This window comes from Cynocephalus volans, chromosome 3, assembly GCF_027409185.1.
Source record: "Cynocephalus volans isolate mCynVol1 chromosome 3, mCynVol1.pri, whole genome shotgun sequence".
NCBI lineage: Eukaryota > Metazoa > Chordata > Mammalia > Dermoptera > Cynocephalidae > Cynocephalus > Cynocephalus volans.
Genome location: NC_084462.1, coordinates 63,549,048 through 63,575,333, shown reverse-complemented (window position 1 = coordinate 63,575,333; position 26,286 = coordinate 63,549,048). Strand labels below are relative to the sequence as shown.

Below are 26,286 nucleotides of genomic sequence, written 5' to 3'. Positions count from 1 at the left end.
TGCTAAAGCAGAAACCAGTCATGCTGTGTTAAAGATACTTGAAAAGGGGAATTCTAGTTACCTTCTATACACAGAAAATCTGAGTAGTCAAAAAGCTTTCTCAGAGTACCCCAGGCTGATTCCAAACAGGGAAAATGAAGAATTAAAATAGAAAATATTTTGCTTTGTCATAGACAGATATATGTACATGGTCAAGAACTCAGTGATTTGACAATGTACTGTTATATAAGATTTTCTCTAATGCCCAAGGTTATTAATGTTAATATCAGCAGAAATTATTATTGCCAAATAAAGTGCGGTAGACTAAACTAGAATGGTTAAATCCTTTTGTTACCTCTAGGAAATTTTAAGTCTAAAATGTATATGCTGTATTGTTAATAAGAGGGAGAACACTTCATTTTGACGATTTCTAAAATGATGAATTTATACTTGCATTGACCCAAAGGTAAAGAGCACAATTTACAACTAAATTTGAATAAAGAACCATGTTGATTTAGGTTTATAAAGTAGTATTTTTCTTTCTTGAGGCAGGAATTTTTGTTGAAATCCTTTGTAGTAGGACTATGTAAGGTCAATTGGTAGTAAGATCAATTGGCATAAGATTTTCTTTTTGTTAAAGAATCTGTTTTTTTTTTCCTAAGTAGCCCTTTTGCTAATAAGAATGATTTTTACAGTTGACCATTAAGATTTTATGCTCTGTTGATATTTGTAGTAGTGGCTATATTCGTATACTTCTGATAGATGGATAATTAGAAACTTATCTTTTAATCACAGGTGGCACAAGATCTCTGTAAAGTAGCAGGTGTAGCAAAAGTTCTGGTGGCTCAGCATGATGCATACAAAGGCCTCCTTCCAGGTAAGGTTTTCTAGTGGAAAAAAGTGTAGTGTCTAAATAATGCTTGAATATATGAATATGAAAATATCATGAAATGTGTTTTATCAAATGTGTTCAATTCTCAGAGGAACTGACACCATTGATTTTGGCAACTCAGAAGCAGTTCAATTACACACACATCTGTGCTGGAGCATCTGCCTTTGGAAAGGTGAGAAGATTGAGAATATGGAATCTGATGTCACTATTTCGTTGTGCTGAAACAGACTTTGTTTAGCTAGCCAATCCAGATTTATATGAATTAATGTAATTTTTCTAAAATTTATTCTTTCAAGATTTTGTCATAATTTTTGTTAAAATGCCATTTCCAGGTTTTCAAATTCTGTCCTGGAGAAAGCTATTTAGGCTATTGTTTTAAAATGATCTCTGTTTAAAAACAATGTTGAATTTTGTGTGTGTGTGTGTGTGTATGTCATTTGTATTAGTAACTCATCTTAAGAGATGATTTATTTGGGTGTCTGATGGATATTTAGAAAGGCCAAATTCTATATCCTTGGGGGATTTGGGAAGGGCTGGGTGGTGGTTGAAGATATCCTTAGGGTAAAGAAAGCTGAAATCGGATCCTGTGATTTGTGATATGTCTGAAGAGAGAATGTGCTATTAGATAGGTAGTAGTCTGTATGGAGTTAAAAAAAATAAATAAAAAGGGAGGGAATGTGGAAAGAGCCCAAGACAAGGAATTTCTCAGTGGATCTTTCTGGCTGTCTCTGTGGCCATGGGTATTATCCTAGCTCCCTTTTCTTTTATTCCATTCTTAATAAGCTGTAGTTTTTAGTCTTTATTTGTACTTTAAAAAATTACAAAATAAGTTGTACACAAATACATTTTGGTCAGAAAGGATGCATACAGTACAGCAGTGTGCAGAGCAAAGTATCAGAGTCTACCTTCTTATTCCCAATTCACCCTTCCCTCTTCAAGAGTACAGCTGTTAACAATTGTACATTCTTTTAGATCTCTTTATATGGATTTTTAAAATGTAATGCATGTTCAAATATATATACATATTTTACTTCTAAAATGAATTGGCATGAATTGTCTTGTGATTAGTGAGTTTTGCTTAAGAGTATGTCTTGAAAATATTAACTCATAATGTGGATGTCTTTTTTTTTTTAATGGCTGGCTGGTATGGGGATCCAAACCTGTGACCTTGGTGTTATAACGCTGTGATCTAACCAACTGAGCTAAGTGGCCAGCTCTAGGTGTCTTTTTTCTTTTTTTATGGCTGCATAATATTTCATATTTAGCCAAGGATAGGTTGTTTCTAGTTTTTTGCATTTATAAACTTTGCTGTGAGGAAACATCCCTGTACATACATCTTTGTATATATGTGATAGTATTTATTTAGTGAAAAGGCTGGGTCAATATGGCTTTGTGCTTAAAAAATTTTTATATATATTGCTAAATTGCCAACACTTGGTATTACACATTTTAACATTTTTTCCCCCTAATCCAATGCATAAAAAGATCTTTGTGTACCATTCCATCTCTGAGAGTTTTGATTCTATGTTGGATAATTTAAACAGTGTCATGAGTCTTGAGTTTCTGTGGTGACAGTGCACCTAAAAGTTTGTTAGACCAAGAAAGGGTGTTTGTTATCTTATTAGCTAGATTTTAGTACTCTGGCCTTGATTGCTATGTTGTGACAAGGTGGGAGTTTTGAGAATAAAGGTAACATAATAGCTGGTGCTGCAGCCTGGGAATGGATTACGAATGAGAAAGTATCTATGAAAAGAAGCTAAACAGTTTGCTCTAAAACCTTCCTTCAGCAACTGTGATTTTGAGATAACACACTTTTATACTGGTGTGCTAGAATTTTAAAATATGTCATTTTTTTGTGCATGAGAAGAACACAGCAGTAGCTATTGCATCTCTTTCCCGTGTGGTCAAACCTGTTGGACAGCATATCCTTTTAAAGAGCTAAATATCTGTGTACCATCCATCTTCTCAAGACGTGTAGATGGAAGACCAGACCCAGATAAACATGCCTTTAAGCATCATGGTGAATGTTTTTTATGATATGTAAAATAAAACAAGGGATACTGAAAGTACAGAAGACATTAAATTTCAAGCAATTTAGAAAGTTCTAAAACTTTAAAAAGAGGCATAGTACGCATGACTAAAATTTGTAAGAGAATCTGCTCAGCCAGATAACAATATTTCAGTAGTAATTCCTGAAAAGTTGAAGAAGGTAGTTCAGGAAAAGGGTTTCTTAATGAAGCAAGCTTTAAATATTGACAATTCTGTTTTGTTTTAAAAGTAGGTGTCTTCTTAACCACTTATTTATCAAGTTAGAATGATATTTAATGGCATTTTAATTGTTTTCCCTAACCTTCTACTTACTGTGGGATCTTAATTTTTTCTAGTTGTGGTTTAGCAATGGTACTTTTTAGTAGCTTTTTAATCATGGTTGAAAGAATATTACTATGTGATATAATGAAAATTATAAATGATAAAATGAAAATTGGAAAGCCTTTCCTGTTGGAAATATGGCAGAAGGGAAATTGACTCTGTGTTCAACACTTGTCAGCATCAATATATATAGGACCACTTATTAGATAAGGAGTAGAGACACAGGAGAAATAGAAGAAACAAAACCTTTGTCTTTGGGATGCTTATAAATCTAGTTGAGGATCATATAGTGTGAATAATAAAAATAATTTTAAAATAAAATACATGTTAGTGCCAGTTAACAGTGTAATTGTATGTGCAGGTGGGAGGATGTGGAATAAAGCAGTGATTATAGAATAATACTGGGAGAATTATTATTATTATCTTAGAGAACAGAGAGGGTTGGAATGGGGAGAACTTGAATAATGTTATGTTGAGAACATGTCCGCTAGAGGCACTATGCTGTACCAAGTTCAGGAGGTGCCATGGGGAGTAAGCTATGTGTGGAAAGTGTAGAATTCAGCTTCTTTATTTGTGTAATAAAAAGCAACGCTTCACTTTTATGATTGCACTTACATTATCTAAAAGAACCTTGAGTCTTGAAAGTATGGATATTCAGTCTTTACTAACTGATTGTCCTCTGTTTTAGACCCCTAGAGTCATAGAACTGTAGATTAGAAGTATGGAGATTCTCTTCCCCTCATTCTGAGGTGAAATAACTGAGACCTGGGAAAATTGTGACTTTCCCAAGGTTACCTGCTAGTGTGAACAAAGTTAGCACATGTACTCATGTTTATTCCAGAGATGTTATATGCATATGCAAGTAAAAGCATATACATCTATTTTTGCTGCTCTTTTTATACATACTACACAGACTGTTCTTTAGGTTAGTTTTGATCTTTTTTTAATGCAGCATCAATTTAAATAAAAAGTGCAGTGTCTGCTTTGTAATTTTTTCTTTCAAATACATTAATATATACAATTATAATCTTTTTCGGTATTTGAGAATTTACTACTCTTCTAATTTTTTTCTATCTTTTTATCTAAATTCAGTAATCTATAACTGTCACACCTTGTAATTGATGTTTATTAAAACAAATATCATATCTCATAATTTGACATAGTGAATTAAAGTGGCTTATTACTATAAAACTCATAAAACTCTTAATGTAGTTAGAGCAATTATGGTAGGCACTCACTTAATTTCAAAAACTATCCAAAAAGCTGTGCTTGAAGTTGTTAGATGTCTGAAGGTGTATGTGAAATACAAAATATCTGAATTAATGTTTCTACAGAATACACATTTAAGAAGACGGCATTGCTGATAGTTTATAGATATCCATCAATATATGTGTAACTCGCTACTTCTTTTGCTTTTAGAACCTTTTGCCCAGAATAGCAGCCAAACTTGATGTTGCCCCAATTTCTGACATCATTGAGATCAAGTCACCTGATACATTTGTGAGAACTATTTATGCAGGTGAGTACCTAAAGAAGGTAATTAACAACATGTTAAATTTTAGTAAAAAACAGAAATTAATCTTCTGAAGATAGGATTTTAAGCCATCCAGTTGCTTTAAATGGGCCATCTTAAAGGTTTCTGAGAAAAATCTTTGTCTAAAATTGCTGCTGGACCATGATATGGCATTCTCTCTGATAGATCCTGAGCACAATGCTTTCTTGCCTGGTTATTCAGTTTGCAGAGAGAGAATTTTCCAGTGGCCAAAAAAATTAGATTCACTATTCAATGTATTTTGTAAGTGGCACCTTAAAAAGGAAAAACAAATTTTTTTTAAATAGTATTCTCAATCTTCTTTGCTTCTCCTACTCCACTTTATTTGCATTAAGAAATTCATTTCACTGTCTCTTTAGTTGATTGATCTTTTGCTAAGCACACTGGCCTCTAGTGGGGATGGGGAAGGCAGTGTACTCTTTGTTCTTTCTTATTAAAGTTGTGTGTTTCAATGTAAGTGGTCAATTCTCAAATCAGACCTTTCATCTTCAGTAATGTTTGAGGGGAAATATTTGGTTAGTCTAGGTTACTCTTAATGTGATTGCTAATCATTTCTCAAGTCCTTTTAAAATCTTGGCACGACTCCAGTTGTTTATGCCCTATCATGTTTTCACATATATTCCTCCTTTAGCAGGCATAGTAACTACATTCTTTTTAAGTTGTTACAGCTCATATTTTCAGTTACTGATTGTTTCATTTTTGTTCTTATTCATTTTAGGGAGATAGTATGTTCTTAGTGTGACTGCTTCTAGTTTCTTGCTTCCAGGCTTGTCAGCACCCGTCCTATTTTTAGAGCCATCCAGGGTTATGCAAATATCCACTGATGTTTTTCTTCCCTGTTATGGTCCTCTTTTTCCTATACTTATTTAGTAGAGGTAGAAAAGAACTAGTCCACAGTTAGGTTTTGCATTGCCTATGAATTAAATTCTGAGCCTCAAAGGAATACTAATTTTGTTGCCTTTTGTTGTTGCTTTTTAAAAATAAATGGTGTGTTTTAGGAAATGCTTTATGTACAGTGAAGTGTGATGAGAAAGTGAAGGTGTTTTCTGTCCGAGGAACATCTTTTGAAGCTGCAGCAACAAGTGGAGGTAGTGCCAGTTTAGAAAATGGTAAGTATTCATTTAGAGTTTTTTTGTTAGTTTGTTTTTGTTTCCTGTTTTTTTAGTTCATAGATTGAATTAGAATAAGAGATAAACTCTGGTTAAATTTCTAATGCAGAGTAATTGAAAGTTCAATATAAATGGTATTACCAAGCTTACACAAAAATAAGAAATATTTATAACATCTATTTTTTTAAAAAATTGTATTAATATTATTTTTTACATTCTACGATGTTGTTGTAGAGCAATTCGGAGGGAGAGGAAGAGGAGAAAGGGGAAGGGAATGGGATGGAAGGAGGAGGAAGGAGGAGGAGTGGGATTAAGGCCTGTGGCACCCCCCACATTCCCACAGGGGAGACCGGTGGGCTTCCAGCAGGGCTTGGTTATTGCCGGGCTGGGCACAGATGCCAAGAGGGTGTGGCAGTAGCCCTCGCCGCCCACCACCCCCCATTCAGGAACCCAGGGCCCTTCTTGCTGAGGCTTGCTGGTCATCACTGGGCTGGCTGAGGGTGTGGGGGCCGTGGTTGAGGCCCTTGCTCCCCGACTGCCCCAGCTGGGAGAGCCCACGGCGCCTCCTGTGGCGGCTCAGTGGTCAATGCTGGGCTGGTTGCTCGTGCAGGGAGGGCGTGGACAAGGCCCTCGGCCCCCAGCCACCCCGGCTCAGGAGAGCCCGGGGCATTTCCTGTGGCAGCTTGGTGGTCGTCACTGGGGTGGTTGCACTTGTGGGGGGTGTGTGGCTGAGGCCCAAGGCCCCCATCCTTGAGACAGGTTGCAGTTGTCGGGGACGTGGCTGAGGACCCGACCCTCCCCACTTCCTGTCTTGGTAGCCCACTGGACTTCTGGTCCTTCTAGGTGTTATAGGTGTTCTTTGGTGAAATGAGACCTTTACTAGTTATCAAACTTTGTCTCTGGTTGTGGGTACTTTGTTTTTTCTTTCGGTTCCATGTTGGATTATTTGCTGTTCCCACCACTTAAACTCTGCACTGGAACTAATTTGTTGTCCTTTGCTTATTTCTAAAATGGGGACTTCCTGTGGGGACCAGTACTTGAGATTTGTGGTTGAGCTAAATTGCTGCTTTGCTGCTGATTCCCTAGGGAAGGCTTTTTGTGCAGCTCAGGTTTTAACGGTTGACTTTATAGGTACTTCTGGATCTGGTGAAATCTGTTGTACCTGGGTTGTATAGAAACACTGGTCTGGGCTGAGTCTTTTCATCAAACTGCACTCCTTGCCATTCTATATTCTTGACCAGTCTCCTCTGAGTGGTCCTACGCTGATTGGAAGGCAGATCAGCTGTCCTTGCTGTGATCCAGTGTTCCCCTAGTGGGCCTGTCTCCCCCATCACCCGTGCTGCAAACAGTTCCCATGGGATGGGCCATACTCTGGTCCCTTGAAATGACTCACTGGCCTCTGAGTGGCTCCTTTTTTTCAGTTGTTGTGGCTCCTCGGTCCTATGTGGGTCCACGGGAACCCTGTTGGTGGTATTGCTGGCCTGGGGGCCACCAAGGTCCTCTCCTTCCCTACCACCTCCAAGCAACTCCATCCAAAGGGCAGAGCTGCAGCTTTTTGCCAGCTCCTGCTCTGTGCACTCAGCAGCTCCAGCCTTAAAGCGGCTGCAGCGCAAAACAGTCAGAGCTGTTTTCTCTCTCTCTCATCGTGGCTTCTCCCACCTTCATGCACTTCGTAGGTCTCTCCCTCCTCTTCCCCTGAGCTCTAGTGGCCCAGCTTCACTGTCGTTGCTTTTTTTTTTTTTTTTTTTTTTTTCGTGACCGGCGCTCAGCCAGGGAGTGCACCGCTCATCCTTATATAGGATCTGAACCCGCGGCGGCGGGAGCGTCGCCGCGCTGCTAGCGCAGCACGCTACCGAGTGCGCCACGGGCTCAGCCCACTGTCGTTGCTTTTTTTTTTTTTTTTTTTTTTTAATTTTATTTTGTCGATATACATTGTGGCTGATTATTGCTCCCCATCACCAAAACCTCCCTCCCTTCTCCCTCCCCCCCTCCCCCCCAACAATGTCCTTTCTGTTTGCTTGTCATATCAACTTCAAATAATTGTGGTTGTTATATCTTCTCCCCCCCCCCCCCGGTTTGTGTGCGTGTGTGTGTGTGTGTGTCTGTGTGTGTGTGTGTCTGTGTGAATTTATATATTAATTTTTAGCTCCCACCAATAAGTGAGAACATGTGGTATTTCTCTTTCTGTGCCTGACTTGTTTCACTTAATATAATTCTCTCAAGGTCCATCCAAGTTGTTGCAAATGGCAGTATTTCATTCTTTTTTATAGCTGAGTAGTATTCCATTGTGTAGATGTACCACATTTTCCATATCCACTCATCCGATGATGGGCATTTGGGCTGGTTCCAACTCTTGGCTATTGTAAAGAGGGCTGCGATGAACATTGGGAAACAGGTATACCTTCGACTTGATGATTTCCATTCTTCTGGGTATATTCCCAACAGTGGGATAGCTGGGTCGTATGGTAGATCTATCTGCAGTTGTTTGAGGAACCTCCATACCATTTTCCATAGAGGCTGCACCATTTTGCAGTCCCACCAACAATGTATGAGAGTTCCTTTTTCTCCGCAGCCTCGCCAGCATTTATCGTTCAGAGTCTTTTGGATTTTAGCCATCCTAACTGGGGTTAGATGGTATCTCAATGTGGTTTTGATTTGCATTTCCCGGATGCTGAGTGATGTTGAGCATTTTTTCATATGTCTGTTGGCCATTTGTATATCTTCCTTAGAGAAATGCCTACTTAGCTCTTTTGCCCATTTTTTAATTGGGTTGCTTGTTTTCTTCTTGTACAGTTGTTTGAGTTCCTTATATATTCTGGATATTAATCCTTTGTCAGATGTATATTTTGCAAATATTTTCTCCCACTCTGTTGGTTGTCTTTTAACTCTTTTAATTGTTTCTTTTGCTGTGCAGAAGCTTTTTAGTTTGATATAATCCCATTTGTTTATTTTTCCTTTGGTTGCCCGTGCTTTTGGGGTCGTATTCATGAAGTCTGTGCCCAGTCCTATTTCCTGAAGTGTTTCTCCTATGTTTTCTTTAAGAAGTTTTATTGTTTCAGGGTGTATATTTAAATCCTTAATCCATTTTGAGTTGATTTTAGTATACGGCGAGAGGTATGGATAAAGTTTCATTCTCCTGCATATGGATATCCAGTTGTCCCAGCACCATTTGCTGAAGAGGCAGTCCCTTCGCCACTGAATAGGCTTGATGCCTTTGTCAAAGATCAGCTGACAGTAAGTGTGTGGGTTGATTTCTGGATTCTCTATTCTATTCCATTGGTCAGTGTGTCTGTTTTTATGCCAGTACCATACTGTTTTGGTTATTATAGCTTTGTAGTATAGCTTAAAGTCAGGTAGTGTTATGCCTCCAGCTTTATTTTTTTTGCTCAGCATTGCTTTGGCTATGCGTGGTCTTTTATTGTTCCATATAAATGTCTGGATAGTTTTTTCCATTTCTGAGAAAAATGTCTTTGGAATTTTGATGGGGATTGCATTGAATTTATATATCACTTTGGGTAGTATGGACATTTTCACTATGTTGATTCTTCCAATCCAAGAGCATGGGATATCTTTCCATCTTCTTGTATCCTCTCTAATTTCTCTCAGCAGTGTTTTGTAGTTCTCATTATAGAGACTTTTCACCTCCTTGGTTAACTCAATTCCTAAGTATTTTATTTTTTTGGTGGCTATTGTAAATGGGCAGGCTTTCTTGATTTCTCATTCTGCATGTTCACTATTGGAGAAAAGAAATGCTACTGATTTTTGAGTGTTGATTTTGTATCCTGCTACTGTGCTGAAATCATTTATCAATTCTAGCAGTTTTTTTGTAGAGGTTTTAGGCTGTTCGATATATAGGATCATGTCATCTGCAAACAGGGACAGTTTGACTTCATCTTTTCCAATCTGGATGCCCTTTATTTCCTTCTCTTCTCTGATTGCTCTGGCTAGTACTTCCAACACTATGTTGAATAGGAGTGGTGAGAGTGGGCATCCTTGTCTAGTTCCTGTTCTTAAAGGAAAAGCTTTCAGCTTTTCCCCATTCAGGATGATATTGGCTGTGGGTTTGGCATATATGGCTTTAATTATGTTGAGATACTTTCCCTCTATACCTAACTTATAGAGGGTCTTTGTCATGAATGAGTGCTGAACTTTATCAAATGCTTTTTCAGCATCTATAGAGATGATCATATGGTCCTTGTGTTTGAGTTTATTAATATGGTGTATCACATTTATTGATTTGCGTATGTTGAACCAACCTTGCATCCCTGGGATGAATCCCACTTGATCGTGATGAATAATTTTTCGTATGTGTTGCTGTATTCTGTTTGCTAGTAATTTAGTGAGGATTTTTGCATCTATATTCATCAGGGATATTGGCCTGTAGTTTTCTTTTTTGGTTATATCTTTACCTGGTTTTGGTATCAGGATGATGTTTGCTTCATAGAATGAGTTTGGGAGATTTGCGTCCGTTTCAATCTTTTGGAATAGTTTGTAAAGAATCGGTGTCAATTCCTGTTTGAATGTTTGGTAAAATTCTGCTGTGAATCCATCTGGTCCTGGGCTTTTCTTTGTTGGGAGCCTTCTGATAACAGCTTCAATCTCCTTTATTGTAATTGGTCTGTTCAAATTTTCTACGTCTTCACGGTTCAGTTTTGGGAGCTTGTGTGTGTCCAGAAATTTATCCATTTCCTCCAGATTTTCAAATTTGTTGGCGTATAGTTGTTTATAGTAGTCTCGAATGATTCCTTGTATTTCAGATGAATTAGTTGTAATATCGCCTTTTACATTTGTAATTTTTGTTATTTGAGTCTTCTCTCTTCTTTTTTTTGTTAGCCATGCTAATGGTTTGTCAATTTTATTTATCTTTTCAAAAAACCAACTTTTTGATTCGTTGATCTTTTGAATTGTTTTTTGGTTTTCAATTTCATTCAGTTCTGCTCTGATCTTAATGATTTCTTTCCGTCTGCTAACTTTAGGTTTGGATTGTTCTTGTTTTTCTAGTTCTTTAAGGTGAAGTGTTAGGTTGTTCACTTGCCATCTTTCTATTCTTCTGAAGTGAGCATTTAATGCAATAAATTTTCCCCTCAATACTGCTTTTGCAGTATCCCACAGGTTTTGGTATGATGTATCATTGTTTTCATTAGTTTCAATAAATTTTTTGATTTCCTGCTTGATTTCTTCTTGGACCCATATGTCATTAAGTAGAATGCTGTTTAATTTCCATGTGTTTGTATAGTTTCCAGAGGTTCGTTTGTTATTAATTTCTAGTTTTAATCCATTGTGGTCTGAGAAGATACATGGGATAATTCCAATTTTTTTGAATTTATTGAGACTTGATTTGTGACCTAATATGTGATCTATCCTGGAGAATGATCCATGTGCTGCTGAGAAGAATGAATATTCTGAGGTTGTTGGGTGGAATGTTCTGTAGATATCTGCCAATTCCAATTGGTCTAGAGTCTTGTTTAGATCTTGTGTTTCTCTACTGATTCTTTGCCGAGATGATCTGTCTAATATTGAAAGTGGGGTGTTCAGGTCCCCTGCTATTATGGTATTAGTGTCTATTTCCTTCTTTAGGTCTAATAGAGTTTGTTTTATAAATCTGGCTGCTCCAACATTGGGTGCATACATATTTATGATTGTTATGTCTTCTTGATGGATCAGTCCTTTTATCATTAAGTAGTGTCCCTCATTGTCTCTTTTTATGGTTTTTAGTTTAAAGTCTATTTTGTCAGATATAAGAATAGCTACTCCAGCTCGTTTTTCTTTTCTGTTTGCATGGTAAATCTTTTTCCATCCTTTCACTCTTAGTCTGTGTGAATCTTTATGGGTGAGGTGGGTCTCTTGTAGACAGCATATAGTTGGGTCCTGCTTTTTGATCCAGTCAGCCAATCTGTGTCTTTTAATTGGGGAATTTAAGCCTTTTACATTAAGAGTTGTTATTGAAAGGTGTTGATTTATTCCTAGCATTTTATTGGTTGTTTGGTTGTCTTAAGTGTCTTTTGTTCCTTGCTTTCTGATTTACTGTTTGTTTTCTGTGTTTCTTGGTTCCTTAGGTTGTAGATAGTGTTTTTGTTAGCTTGTTTTCTCTTCATGAATGCCATTTTTATTATACTAGTGGGTTTAGATTTTTCTTGGGTTTTTATGGCAGTGGTAGTTATTTTTCAGGAACCAAACCCAGTACTCCCTTGAGGATTTCTTGTAAGGGTGGTCTTGTGGTAGTGAACTCCCGCAGTTTTTGTTTGTCTGAGAAATATACTATTTGCCCCTCATTTCGGAAGGATAGCCTTGCAGGGTAGAGTATTCTTGGCTGGCAATCTTTGTCTTTTAGTATTTTGAAAATATCATCCCATTCCTTTCTAGCTTTTAGGGTTTGTGATGAAAAGTCTGATGTTAACCTGATTGGGGCTCCCTTATAGGTGATTTGACGCTTCTCTCTTGCAGCTTTTAAGATTCTCTCTTTGTCTCTGAGTTTTGCCAATTTGACTATGACATGTCTAGGAGAAGGCCTTTTTGGGTTGAATACGTTTGGAGATCGTTGAGCTTCCTGGATCTGAAGATCTGTGATTTTTCCTATACCTGGGAAGTTTTCTGCCACTATTTTGTTGAATATGTTTTCAATGGAATCTCCATTTTCCTCCCCTTCTGGAATACCCATGACTCGGATATTTGATCGCTTATGGTTGTCTGATATCTCTCTCAGATTTTCTTCCATGTCCTTGATTCTTTTTTCTTTCTTTTTGTCTGCTTGTGTTATTTCAAACAGCCCATCTTCAAGTTCAGAGGTTCTCTCTTCAACTTCGACAAGCCTGCTGGTTAAACTCTCCGTTGTGTTTTTTATTTCGTTGAATAACTTCTTCAGTTCAGCAAGTTCTGCTACATTTTTTTTCAGCACATTGATTTCCTTATACATTTCCTCTTTCAGATCCTGTATACTTTTCCTCATTTCATCATGATGTCTAGCTGAGTTTTCTTGTATCTCATTCAGTTTCTTTAGAATTATCACTCGAAATTCCTTGTCAGTCATTTCAAGGGCTTCTTGTTCTATAGGATCTAGAATTTGAGATTTATTAACTTTTGGTGGTGTACTTTCTTGATTTTTTGTATTTCTGGTATCTTTTTTTTGGTGTTTATTCATTGTGGCCGGGGGTTTCACCGTCCACCGGTTTGAGACTAATGACTAACTAGGATGTTGCTGTGGTTGCCAATTTCGTATGGCTCCCTCCGTGACTGCTCAGTTGGCCTCTAGTGCCTTGTGTATGTGGTCTTGGGCTTCTCCGGGGAGCCACCTTTCTGGTCAGCTTGGACTCTGCTGGGCTGGTGGGTCACGTACCACAGGGTGTGTGATCTCTGTTGAGCTTTCACTTCCTGTGCAGCACTTCTCCCTGTTCCGTGTGCTCTGGCCCAGGCTGTTAGATCGTGCAGTAGCGACCCCACTGGGTGTGTGGTTTTTGTCGAGTCTCCGCCTCCCTGGCCGCACGTCTCCCCACTCTGTGCGCACTGTGCTGGGCTGGGGCTTGTCTTCTGCACCCCTCGTCTAACAGCTGGGCCTTCAAGACCCTGCTCGGCACCGCCTCACCCAGGAAGTCTACCAGGTTTCTGCTGGGCACAGACGACCGGTCTCTCTGGGTGCCTTTGTAGCACTATGTAGATCTTTCTCGGGTCTTGTTCACCTTTGTATCCCCCCAGTATAAACCGAGTCTAGCGCCCACCTGCAGCCTGGTCTCCGGCAGGTTCAAGCGGACCTGGAAACTCTCCTACCACACTATTCCCAACCAGAAATTCGTTAGGCTTTTTTCCAAACTGGTGGCCGCACAGATGGTATCTCCCTCCCAGTAACAGGGAGTTTACCTGGGGCCGGAGTCCAGGGTATGGTGGAGTGACAGTCGGCCCGCCCGTACTTCCTTGCCCTCCCGAAACTGGCCCGGGACGCCCTCCGCCACCAGCCCCGCCAGAGAACCGCGGAGGGAGTGGGAGCCAAGGCCGGTCCGCAGGCTCCGGAAAGCCTGGCGCCAGGCCAGCAAGTGGGTGGGCTCAGTGATGGCCGAGCAGGGCGGAGCTGACCGCACCTGGGAAAATGGAAGCAGCACCGGAGGTGAGTGGGCTGGTGGTGCAGGCGGGAGCCGCGTGGGCATCCGCCCCCGAACAGAGCTGTGCCAGGGATCACTCACAGTGCTGTGCCAGGTCGGGTGCTCGCTATCTGTCTCTGGTTTCCCGCCTTTCCCAGTTCTCGGCCGCTGCCGCCTCGGGCTGTTCAGTCGCGTCGCGGCTCGGGCGCTCCCAGGAATCTTCTTTAATGCCGGCCTGAAACCTCGAATCCTGAATAGGGCAGCTGGCCGCCTTCAGCGCGGCCCGGCCTCCGGGATCCTGGCTGCATCCACAGCAGCCCTGGCGCCGTGTTCCCTGTTTCGAAACTCACTTTTGCAGCTAAGAAACAGTTCTTTTCCTGCTCCACACTTTAAAGCTGTTGTCTGTAAATGAGGCAGCCTCTCCTCCCGGGGGCAAAGTGGCAGTCACCCCCCACGACCGGTCAGCAGCAGCGGTCCTCCCTTAAGAGATGGCGAGAGGAAGGACTACAAGTTTTCCGGCTGCCTGAGGCCCAGTGGCCGCCTTTTCCACCTCAGCTACTCCGCGCCAGCCGCCGCAGCCGCCGCCATCTTGAAAAAACGTTGCTTTTTTATATAGTTGTAAGTTGGTTGATTTATGGGAGAGAGTGACACTGAGGACTGTCTATTCTGCCATCTTAACCAGAAGAGATATAACATGTCTTTTTCACATAATGTTTGGTACTAGGATAGTTGCTTTGCTAGATCAAGGGAGTGGGAGAGAAAGGATTCATTAAGATTAATCTATTATATTAAAGTTTTTTACTCTCATCACTGTTTCCTATTATACTACTTAAGTGATTCAGTATAATATGAGAATGTGATGGTAGTAGATGTATAGAGGGTGTTATACTTAAATATATACAGTGTCTTATTTGAACCCCATAGAGAGAGGGTTATTCCAGTTTTACAGACAGACTCAGAATAAATGACTTCTCAAAAGTCATACAGCTAATGAGACAAAGGCTGGAACCTAGTCCTCTTAAGTCTTTCCATAATCAGAGAGAATGAAATTAGGAGCACAGAAAGTTAAGAGTAATTAATAGACTTAAATTTTTTGGAATTGTGTATTTGTGTGTTTCTCTTAAAAATCATTATAGAACTAGAAATCGTATTAATTATTTTGTTATATATATCGATGTATGCAGCATCAAGTACCTCACCAGTAGGAATATCAGAGTGGCTTGACCAGAAATTAACAAAAAGTGATCGACCAGAGCTAACTGGTGCCAAAGTGGTGGTATCTGGTGGTAAGTGGAATATTAATTTTAAAAGATGATGTAAACTTATAATACTTTCTTTCTTTTTTCTTTCTTTTTTTTTTTTTTTTTAGTATTTTAGAGGAGCACAGATTTCAAATATAAGAAGTTGGTAAGCTATAAGAATTGTCCCCATTTTTCCAATTAGAAAAATGAAATTATGAGCATAATACACAATTTGGGCTGTTGTCGCACATCTGTGTCACTGGCACCAGGGGGAGCATGGTACAAATATCATCTCCATAGCTTTGACCCTTGTTATCTTTGTCTTGTTGATGGACTTCCATGTTATTCTGCAGAGTATGGTTGGCTTCTGAATTACAGAAAGTACTGGTTGCAATTTCAGGGCTATTTTGTGTATAATTCCCACCCTTTATTATACTTTGAAAGACTTCTAGGGTTGTCCAGGTCTCTGTGAATAACTCTGTGAAAGTTTCTTCACATTTAATATCAAAGCTGTTTAACATTGCCCAAGACTTGCTTCTTTTTTGTATATCATTCTTCTTATTTAAAAAATAAAATAAAATGATTTTTTATAGCCTGCTGGCTTACTTTTTCAAAAATACAAACTGCTATGATTTAGTATCTTTCCAAATTAAATATCAAACAAAGTAATTAAGCTTCCAAACAGCCTTCTATTGCATGGGACATTGAGAATAATTTAATGTTTTGAAAAGATATATCTGACTTGTTAATTCACTTATTTATTCAAAAATGTTTATTGGGTATTTGTTCTGTGACAGGACTCTTGCAAAGTGCTGGAGAAACAAAGATGAAAAGGCAGAATGTTCTGGCTCTCAAGGAGTTTAGTCTAGTTGGATGATTTCCATTCAAATAATGTCAGACACTCAGAGAATATTTATTGAGCATCTATTATGTGTAGAGATTTCTTAAATACTGCAGATATAGCAGTGACCAAAATAGATATGGATCCTGCAATTAAAGAGTTTTCATTCTAGTGGAGAAAAACTGATATTAAAATAAATTATACCATTAGTTAACTAGTAATTAATTACAATAGTGTTGAATGCTTTGTAGGAGAGGTATGGGTGTACCATAGGAGAAGTCAGAAAAGCTTTTATAGAGGAAGTGGTGTGCTTAATATGGCAGTTGTATAAATATGAAAATTTACTCAGCTATAAAAAATAAAATTTTTATAGAATGGAGTTTATGTTTGCTTAATTTAGTTTTTTTTTTTCTCCATTTTTTTTAATGAGGTCGGGGTTTGAAGAGTGGAGAGAACTTTAAGTTATTATATGACTTGGCAGATCAACTACATGCTGCAGGTAAAGTTACTTTCCTCAGTAGAAAGATGTTCTTTTTCTGTTGGAAATATTTTTTCTTCATTTTTTCATTTATGTATAAGTCACTCAAGTCTGCAAATTATTTTGTTTTCTGTGGGTTTTAGTTTTTCTTTCTGAAAGTTTTTCCTAGGCCTCTAAGAATATGGTATAACATTTAGTGTGGAGAGGGTGTCCTAATACTTTTTTAGTATTTATGTGACACACTTACATTTGCCATATCTTAGTTACCTAATTCAGATTCAGGAGTACCCTGGGTTTTCCTCTTTCTTGATGGTCTAATATAAATATCTCATACAAATAGAATACATTTAAAATTATCTTAAGATTGTAGTAAACCATTTATAGAAAGGATAGAATGTGTTATTAAAAGTGCATCTGTAAGAATGGAGTGATTTCTTTTTTTTTGAAAAATAAAAAAAACTTAAAATTTAAAATGTTAAATATTGATTAGTTTTTAACTGTATAATTACTACATGAATATATCTTTTTACAAAAACGTCCCAATTCTATCCTGTGTCCCTTCTTTTAAGAGTTTTGTATATAACTTTCTAGGGTTTTCTTGTGCTTTTCTATTATATAATATGTGTACCCATAGAAATAGTAATTGTTTTGTTTGAATAAAAGAATGATATTGACTCTTTGTAATTAGATGGTACTATTTGAGGATGTTTATTTCATTTATTCTCTCATTGAACAAATATGTATCAAGTGTCTGCCATACGGCAGGCACTATTTCAAGTGCTAAGAAAATTGCAGTGAACAAAAAACCCTCAAAATCTCTGCCCTGTAGAAATTACATTTCTGTTTGAATGAGACAGACCTTGTATTAGTTTTCTTTGGCAACAAATTTGTGTAACAAATTACCACAAATTTGGTGGCTTGAAACAATAGAAAGTTATTCTCTCACAGTTCTGGAGGCCAGAAGTGTGTTGATATCAAGGTGTTTGCAGGGACATGCTCACTCTGGGAACTCTAGGAGATTGTTCTTTTCCTCTTCCAGTTTCTGGTGGTGCCCTGGTATTCCTGGGCTTGTGACTGCATCACTCCAGTCTCTCCCTCTGTCTTCGTATCACCTTCTCTGTTTATCTGCATCAAATATCCCTCTGCATCCCTCTTATAAGGTTACATGTAATGGCATTTAGGATTCACTTAGTTAATCTAGGGTAAGCTCATTCTCCCAAAATTCTTAACTTTTTATCATATATGCTGCCACGTAGTTAATATTCACAGGTTCTGGGGAATAGGAAGTGAATATATCCTTGGATGGGCCATTTTTATGTCTACCACAGACATTAAACATAATAAATTAGTAGGTAATATAGTATGTTAGTAAATGCTACGGGGTCTAATCAAACAGGTGAAGAAGAAGTATTGGAGGGGGAGGATGGCAGTTTCAAATAAGGTGGTCAGAGTAGGCCTTAATGAGAAGGAGACATCTGAAGAAAAGTTTGAAGGTGGTGAGGAAGCGAACCATGTGGAAATCTGAGAAGAGAGTGTTTCAGGCAGAGGGACCAGTAAAGTGCAAGGAACCTTTCTAAGGCAAGAACATGTCTGGCCTATTTGCTGTAATAGGAAGAAGGCCAGTGTTAGAATGGAAAGTGCAAAAGAGGAAATAGTAAGAGATAAGATTAGGAGGTAATGGGGGACCAGATCACATAGGACCCTGTGGGCCGTTCTAAGAAGACTGCTTTTCTCTGGATGAAATGGGGAACCATTGGAAGGTTTAAGTAGAAGAATGACATGGTTATTTAAAAATGCTATGAGAGGGCCGACCCCGTGGCTCACTCGGGAGAGTGCGGGGCTGGGAGCGCAGCGGCACTCCAGCGCTCCTGCCGCGGGTTCGGATCCTATATAGGGATGGCCGGTGCACTCACTGGCTGAGCACGGTGTGGGGCGATCCCCTTACTGGTCACTAAAAAGACAAAAAAAAAAAAAACTATGACAGTGAATGTTAAGTGATCTCATCCCCAAAATGGTAACTATGTGAAGTATAATGCATTTATTAATTAGATAGATTTAACCATTCCACAGTGTTTATATACTTCAATTAAAAAAATTAAAATAAACAAAGGATCACTTTGGCTGCAGTTTCAAGAATAGGCTGTAGAGGGATAAGTACTGTAATAGGGAGATGAATTAGGAAGCTATTTCAGTCATCTAGGTGAGAGATACTGGTAGTTTGGACCAAGGTAGTAGCAGTAGATGTGGGGAGAAATGATCAGTTTTTGGTCATATATTTGAAGGTAGAGCCATCAAGATTTCCTGACAGATCGGATTTGGATTATTAAGAAAAGTATTTGTCCTGACAGCTGGTAGGATGGAATTCACATTAGTTGAGGTGGGAAAGATCTCAAGTGAAACAGTTTCCAGGGAGAGATCAGGAGTTTGGTTTTGGGCATATTAAGTTTTGAGATGTCTGGTAACAGATATCCAAGTAGAGATGTCAGTTAAACAGTTGGTTTAGGATTGTGAGGTTCATTGGAGAAGTTTGGGCTAGAGGCATAAATTTGGGAGTCAGTTGCATTTAAATGGTATTTGAAGCCATGAAATTGGATGAAATTACCAAGGTAGTGAGTGTAGGTAAAAAGAGGTCCCAGGACTAAGCAGTAGACACTGTAAGATTAAGAGCAAAGGAGAAGAGGAGACAGAAGACTAAGAAGGAGTGGTAGGTAAGGCAGGAAAGCCAGGGCAGAGACTATGTTTTGGAACCTAAATGAAATGTTTTCACTGAGGGAAAGAGTGATCAACTGTGCCAAATGCTGCCAATAGGTTAAGGAAGATGAGGACTGAAAAGTGACTATTGGATTTAGACACTTAGAGGTCATTGGTGACTTGGAGCAGTTTCAGTGGCGTACTGGAGGCAAAAGCCTGATTGGAGTGGGTTTAAAAGAATGATCATAGGTAGTGGTTACATATTTGTGTTCACTTTATGATAAGCCATTCAGCAGCACATTTATGTGCTTTTCTGTATATGTTATATTTTAATTAAAAAGTTCTCAGAAATAGAATGGGAGGACTGGAATTGGAGACAGTGAATACCTACTGCTCTTTATGGGTATTTTGCTATTATATAGAGGAGCAGAGAAATGGACAGTAGCTAGAGGGGGAGTGGAACCAACAGAGGGATGTTATAAAGATGGGACAAATAATAGCATGTTTATATGTTGATGGGAATGCTCTGGTAGAGAGTGAAAAATTAATTATGCAAGAGTGAGGGAAAATTACTGGAGTGGTGTTCTTGAGTAGACAAGAGAATAGACATAGCTGCCAAGTGGAGGGTAGATGTGTTAGTTGGGACATGTGGAAGTTTTCTTTTGATTGAATTCTTTTCAATGAATAGGAAGTGAAGTCATCAGAGGAGAGTGAGGATGTTAAAGAGGTATAGGAAGTTTGAAGAAAGAAGAAAGGATATGAAATTATAGTTTAGGAAAGAATGAGATAAGGGAAGGACTAGGGGAATTTAGTTTGATTGCTGGGAAGCATTAAGGTCAATTTATTAGACCTTAATTGATCCAATAAATTTATTTATTTATTTTAATTTATCAATATACAATGTAGTTGATTTTCATGTCCCTTTTCCAATTCCTGTTCCCCCCCTCCTTCTTCACCCTCCCTCCGCATCAACATCATATCTGTTCACTGGTCTTAACAAGTTCAAGGAATTGTTGTGATTGTTGTGTCTTCTCCCCCCCCCACTGTTTACTTGTTTGTATATTTATTTATTTCAATAAGTAAATTTATTAATGTGGCTGGGTTTTGGGGTATTTTTCTCCAGTCATGCTGAGCAACAGGAAAAGAGGTATGGAAAAAGTGGAGATATTGCTTAATCACCCAGAGATGGAGGTTTTTCCAAGTAAGTGTGATGATGTAAGAGAAGGGCAAGGAAGCTGAAGGCATATGCAAAGGAGTGATTAGAATATTTGATCATAGAATTTAAGGTGGGTAAAGAAGGAAGAGAGGACGTGAGGGGAGAAGAGAGACAGTGAATAGAATTACAGGTCAAAATGGGGTCAGAGGATTGTTGGAGTTGAGTACTGAAGGGAGCCAGCTGGAAAGAGGAGGTCAGAGAGAGACATTGGAAATGGAGATTATTAAGTCATATTGGTAACAGATAGGTCTGGGGCATGACCATGGGTATGGCTGAGATAGGGTGGAGGGCAAGATCACTAGAGGAGAGTTATTCAAGGAACTGAAAGCCAGGGTGTTCAGATCTCCAAGAATTAAGACAAGACGGGGATATAGGGCTTTTGGTTTCCAGTCTGGGATATAAGAAGCTTGGAAGTTGTCATTCTGTCCTAAGAACAAGTAAAAACCTAAACAGACTGAAAAAATCAACAAATCTTATTAGAATCTTCCCCAAAATTGGAGAGACTAACAGGCGAATATAGAGAATTACAATTTACCAGAGTTAAAACCAAAAGTAGCAACACCTGTAGGAATCAGTGGTAGGATAGGGAAACCTGAACCGTAATTTACAAATTTCTGGAAGCTCTTTGTTAAAAACTCCAGGGGGACCCAATGATGAGGGGGTCCCCACATTTTCATGAATTTTAACTTCAGGACCTCTAACAAGTCCTCACAATGAAAATCAGAGAAAAAGCACCCTCTGCTTCTGGCAGGTGGAGGGGAAAAGGAACCATTTTGAAATATATCAGAGCATTCTGTTCTTCTTAACAAGGTCTGACCTCAGGAGAAACTATTTAACCAGAGCCTAACCTGCTGGGTTTTTATCAGAGCCTAACTGACCTGGGAGAAGGGAGATATCCACCTCCAACCCACTGTAGCCATCCTGTCCCACCTAAAGAGGAGAGAGGAACAGAGAAGTACGTGTAAACTTCACAGTCCAGAGGTAAAGTCTCAGTAAAAGACTGAAACCTAATTATAGGACTATAGACTGCTTTCCCTCCCCCAACACCTTACCACCATGTTACTAAAGTCTTATTTACAGCACTTGCTTTTACCCAGTACATCCTGTCCGGCTATCAAGAAATGATTACAAGACATATAATGCAAAAACAGTTTGAAGAGACAGAGCAAGCATCAAAACCATATTTAGTTGGAATCATCAGAATGGGAATTTATAGCAACTATGATTAATATATTAAGGGCTCTAGTGGATAAAGTAGATAGCATGCAAGAACAGATGGGCAATGTGAATAGGGAGATGGAAATTCTAACAAAGATTCAAAAGGAAATGCAAGAGATCAAAAACATGGTAACAGAAGAGTGCCTTCTATGGATGTATTAGCAGACCGAATGTGGCTGAGGAAAGAATCCTTGAGCTCTTGGATATCTTAATAGAAACCTCCAAAACTGAAAAGCAAAGAGAAAAAAGACTGGGGGAAAAAACCAAAAACAAAATAGAACGGAATATCCAGTAATTGTGAGAGAACTACAAAAAGTGTAACATGTGTAATGGCAATACCAGAAAGAAAAGATAGAAAGAACAGAGTAATATGTGAAACAATAATGATTGAGAATTTCCCCAAATTAATGTCAGATACCAAACCACAAATCCAGGAAGTTAAGAAAACACCAAATAGGGTAAGTTCCAGAAAAACTACACAGACATATAATTTTTTTTTGATGCCTTGCCAGACATATAATTTTCAAACTACAGAAAATCCAAGATAAACAAAAAAACCCGAGAGAAGACAGAGGGAAAAAAACACCTTCTATAGATGAGCAAAGATGAGAATTACATCTGACTTTTATTCAGAAACAATGCAAACAAGGAGAGAAGTGCAATGTCTAAAGTGTTGGGAAAAACAACCCCACTAACTTAGAATTCTGTTCTCTGTGAAATTATCCTTTAAAAGTGAAGGAGAAATAAAGACTTTCAAATGAACAATTTGTTGTAGACTTATCTTGCAAGAAACGTTAAAAGAAGCTCTTTAGACAGAAGGAAATGATATAGGTCAAAATCTGATGTTCATAAAGCAAGGAAGAGCATCAAGAAGGAATAAGTGATGGTAAAATAAAGACTTTTATTTTTCTCATTCTTAATTGATCTAATATGTAACATTAGTTTGTTCAAAATAATAGTAGCAGTGATGTATTCAATTACATATGTTGATTTGTGTATATATACATATGTGCTTATGTATAAGTAAAGTGAATGACAGCAATCATACAAGGAAAGGAAGGTAGGAATGAGGATTATTTTGTTATATGTAGTATTTGTACCACCCAAGAAGTGGTATAGTGTCATCTGAAAGTGGACTTGGATTAGTTGTAAATGTATATTGCAAACTGTATGGCAGCCACTTAAAAAAAGAAAAAACCAATAGCAAAGAGGAGAGAAAATGTACTTATATAAAATGCTCAGTTAAAACCACAAAAGCAGAGAGAGTAGAGGACAAAAATAAGAACAAAGAACAAGGGCAACAATAGAAAACAGTAACAAATAAGGTAGATATCAATCCAACTATATCAGTAATCTCTTTGAACATCAGTGGTCTAAATGCACCAATGAACAGATAGAGAATATCAGAGTGGATGAAAAAATGAGATCTAACTATATGTTGTGTACAAGAAACCCACTTTAAATTTTAAAACACATACAGATTAAAAGTAAATGGATGGAGAGAGATATGCCATGCTAACATGAATCAGAAGAAAGCAGGAGTAGGTATATTAGTTTTAGACAGAGCCAACTTAACAGCAAGTTAAGTTATCAGGGATAAAAGGGGCATTATGTATGATAAAGGGGTCAATTCTCTAAGAAGAAATAACAATCTTTAATGTATATGCCCCTTGAAGCCCACAAAAGCCCCACCCACTGCCCGAGCAAGAGGCAAAGTGAGCAGCCTCCTGTAGGCCACTGGGGGCCCAGCCTGAAGCCCCGAAAGCCTATCCATTGCCCAAGCATGAGCCAAGGTGAGCATCCCACATGCGTGCTACAAACACTGTTTCTGCACAGGTGGTGCACCACAGCCACCACCACACCTACTACCACAACAAGGGCAGCTTACCACCAAAGCAGCAGCCAGGGCCACCCTACAAGTGGTCCGCTGCACACTTGACTGCATTGAAACAAGAAGAGTCACCAGTGGAGTCTATATATAGAGGAAGAAGTCTTTCTCCTCATAGCCCACTCCAGAGTAATAGAAGAAACAAGTTCTCTACCAGATGACCAGACATCAAGAAACAGATACTAGAACTACAAATAAACAAGAAGATATGACACCACTGAAAGAAGACAGTAATTCTCAAGTACCAGATCTCATAGAGCAGGAAACCCTTGAAATGCCTGAAAAGGAATTCTGAGCAACAATCTTAAGAAAACACAAAGAGGTAAGAGAAGATTCAATTACAGAACACAGTGAAATAAGAAAAAATATCCATGATATGAAGAAGAAAATTTACAAAGAGATTAATACCTTAAAAAAAATGTAGCAGAACTCTTGGAACAGAAAGATACACTCAGTGAATTAAAAAATACAACAGAGAATTTGAGCTGTAGGCTAGAGCAAGCAGGAGAAAGAACTTCAGATCTCAAAGATGGTTTTCTTGAAATAACCAAGGTGGACCATAAAAAGGAAAAAAGAATTTTAAAAAATGAAGAAAATCTAAGAGAGCTAGCAGACAACTTCAGCTGCACAATCATCCAAATCATGTGCATTCCAGAAGGGGAGGAGAAAGGAAAAGGTGTTGAAACTTGTTAAAGGAAATAATAACAGAAAACTTCCCAGGTATACAGAGAGACACAGAACTTCAGATCCAGGAAGCCCAAAGATCCCCAAACATATTCAATCCAAAAAAGATCTCTAAGACACATTATAGTCAAACTGGCAAAGCTCAAAGACAAAGGAATTGTAAAAGCAGCAAGAGAAAAGTGTCAAGTCACCTGTGAGGGAGCCCCCATTAGACTAACAGCAGACTTCTCAACTGAAACGCTACATGCCAGAAGAAAATGGGATGATATATTCAAAATATTAAAATAAAAGATATTACCAGCCTGAAATTCTATACCCAGCGAGGCTTTCCTTCAGATATGAGAGAGAAATAGTGTATTTCCCAGACAAACAAAAATCATGGGAGTTCACCACCACACAACCAGCCCTGCAAGAAATTCTCAAGGGAGTCATGCATCTGGAATCAGAAAAACAATAATCACATCACGGACACACAAGAAAGTGCAAAACGCACTGTTAAAACAATAATGCAAATGAGAAATAGAAGCTAAATCATGCCACCACAAAATTCCAACTAATACTGACGACAAAAAATAAAAGGGGGAGAAAGGAATATTTACATGTTTTAAATTTAAAATATCTTATAAAGCAATAAAATGACAGGAGTAAAACAGTACCTGTCAATAGCAACCCTAGATGTAAATGGATTAAACTCCCCATTCAAAAGACAACAATTGACTGACTAGATTAAAAATTAGACCCAACTATATGCTGACTTCAGGAGACTCACCTCACCTGTAAAGACACACACAGACTAAAAGTGAAGGGAAGGAAAAAGATATACCGTACAAATGGAAACCCAAAGTGAGCAGGAGTAGCTATTCTTATGTTGGACAAAATAGACTTTAAACCAAAAACAATAAAAAGAGACAAAGAAGGCCACTATGTAATAGTAAAGAGATCTATCTAGCAAAAAGACATAACAATCATAAATATGTATGCACCCAACACCAGAGCACCTAGATATATAAAGCAAACATTATTAGACCTAAAGAAAGAGATATACCCTAGCATGATAATAATCGATGACCTGAGCACCCCTCTCTCAGTATTGGACAGAACTTACAGGCAGCAAATCAACAAAGAAACACAGGATTTAAATTATACCTTAGACCAATAGGACCTGGAAGATATCTACACAACATTTTACCCAACAACTACAGAATATACATTCTTCTTATCAGCTCATGGAAAATCTCCCAAAATAGATTACATATACTTCACTAATCAAGTCTCATCAAAAGAGACCACAGTGGATTAAAACTAGAAATCAATAACAAGTTAAACTCTGGATACTATACAAGTACATGGAAACTACATTACATATAGGTCCAAGAAGAAATTAAACGAAAACAATTTCTTGAAACTATTGAAACTAAAGATACATCATACCAAAACGTGAGGGATACTGCAAAAGCAGTACTAAGAGGGAAGCTTATTGCAATAAATGCTTACATCAAAAGAGTAGAAAGACTTCGAATAAATGACCTATTACACTTAAAAGAACTCGGAAAACAACAATCCAATCCTAAAAGTAGTAGACAGAAAGAAATAAGATCAGAGCAGAACTAAATGAAAGAGACCCAAAAAACAATACAGAAGATCAATGAAACAAAAAGTTGCTTTTTTGAGAAGATAAATAAAATAGGCAGACCATTAGCTAGGTAAACAAAAACAAAAACAAAAAAACAGGAAAGACCCAAATAACAAAAATCAGAAACGAAAAGGAAGACAACATTACAACCAGTACCATAGAAATACAAAGAATCATTAGAGGCTATTATAAACAAATGTATACCAACAAATATGAAAACCTGGAGGAAAGGGATAAATTTCTGGACACGTACGAACCACCAGTAGTGAAACAAGAAGAAACAGAAGACCTGAACAGACCAATAACAAGCAACAAGATTGAAGCAGTGATCAGCAGTCTTCAAACAAAGAAAAGCCCAGCACCACATGCCTGTACTGCTGAGTTCTATCAAACCTTTAAAGAGAAATTAAACCAATTCTCTTCAA

At 38.3% G+C, this 26,286-nt stretch overlaps 1 protein-coding gene across 3 annotated transcripts in view; it reads left to right on the top strand.

Moving 5' to 3' along the window:
* ETFA (electron transfer flavoprotein subunit alpha) overlaps positions 1-26,286 on the top strand; it is a 101,366-nt gene that overhangs the window by 17,301 nt on the left and 57,779 nt on the right. For all 3 annotated transcript variants that reach the window (XM_063091042.1, XM_063091043.1, XM_063091044.1), the window contains exons 3-8: positions 775-856; positions 961-1,043; positions 4,661-4,760; positions 5,792-5,902; positions 15,156-15,257; positions 16,484-16,552. In XM_063091042.1, the coding sequence (XP_062947112.1) occupies positions 775-856; positions 961-1,043; positions 4,661-4,760; positions 5,792-5,902; positions 15,156-15,257; positions 16,484-16,552 (547 nt within the window). The remainder of the gene's footprint in view (positions 1-774; positions 857-960; positions 1,044-4,660; positions 4,761-5,791; positions 5,903-15,155; positions 15,258-16,483; positions 16,553-26,286) is intronic.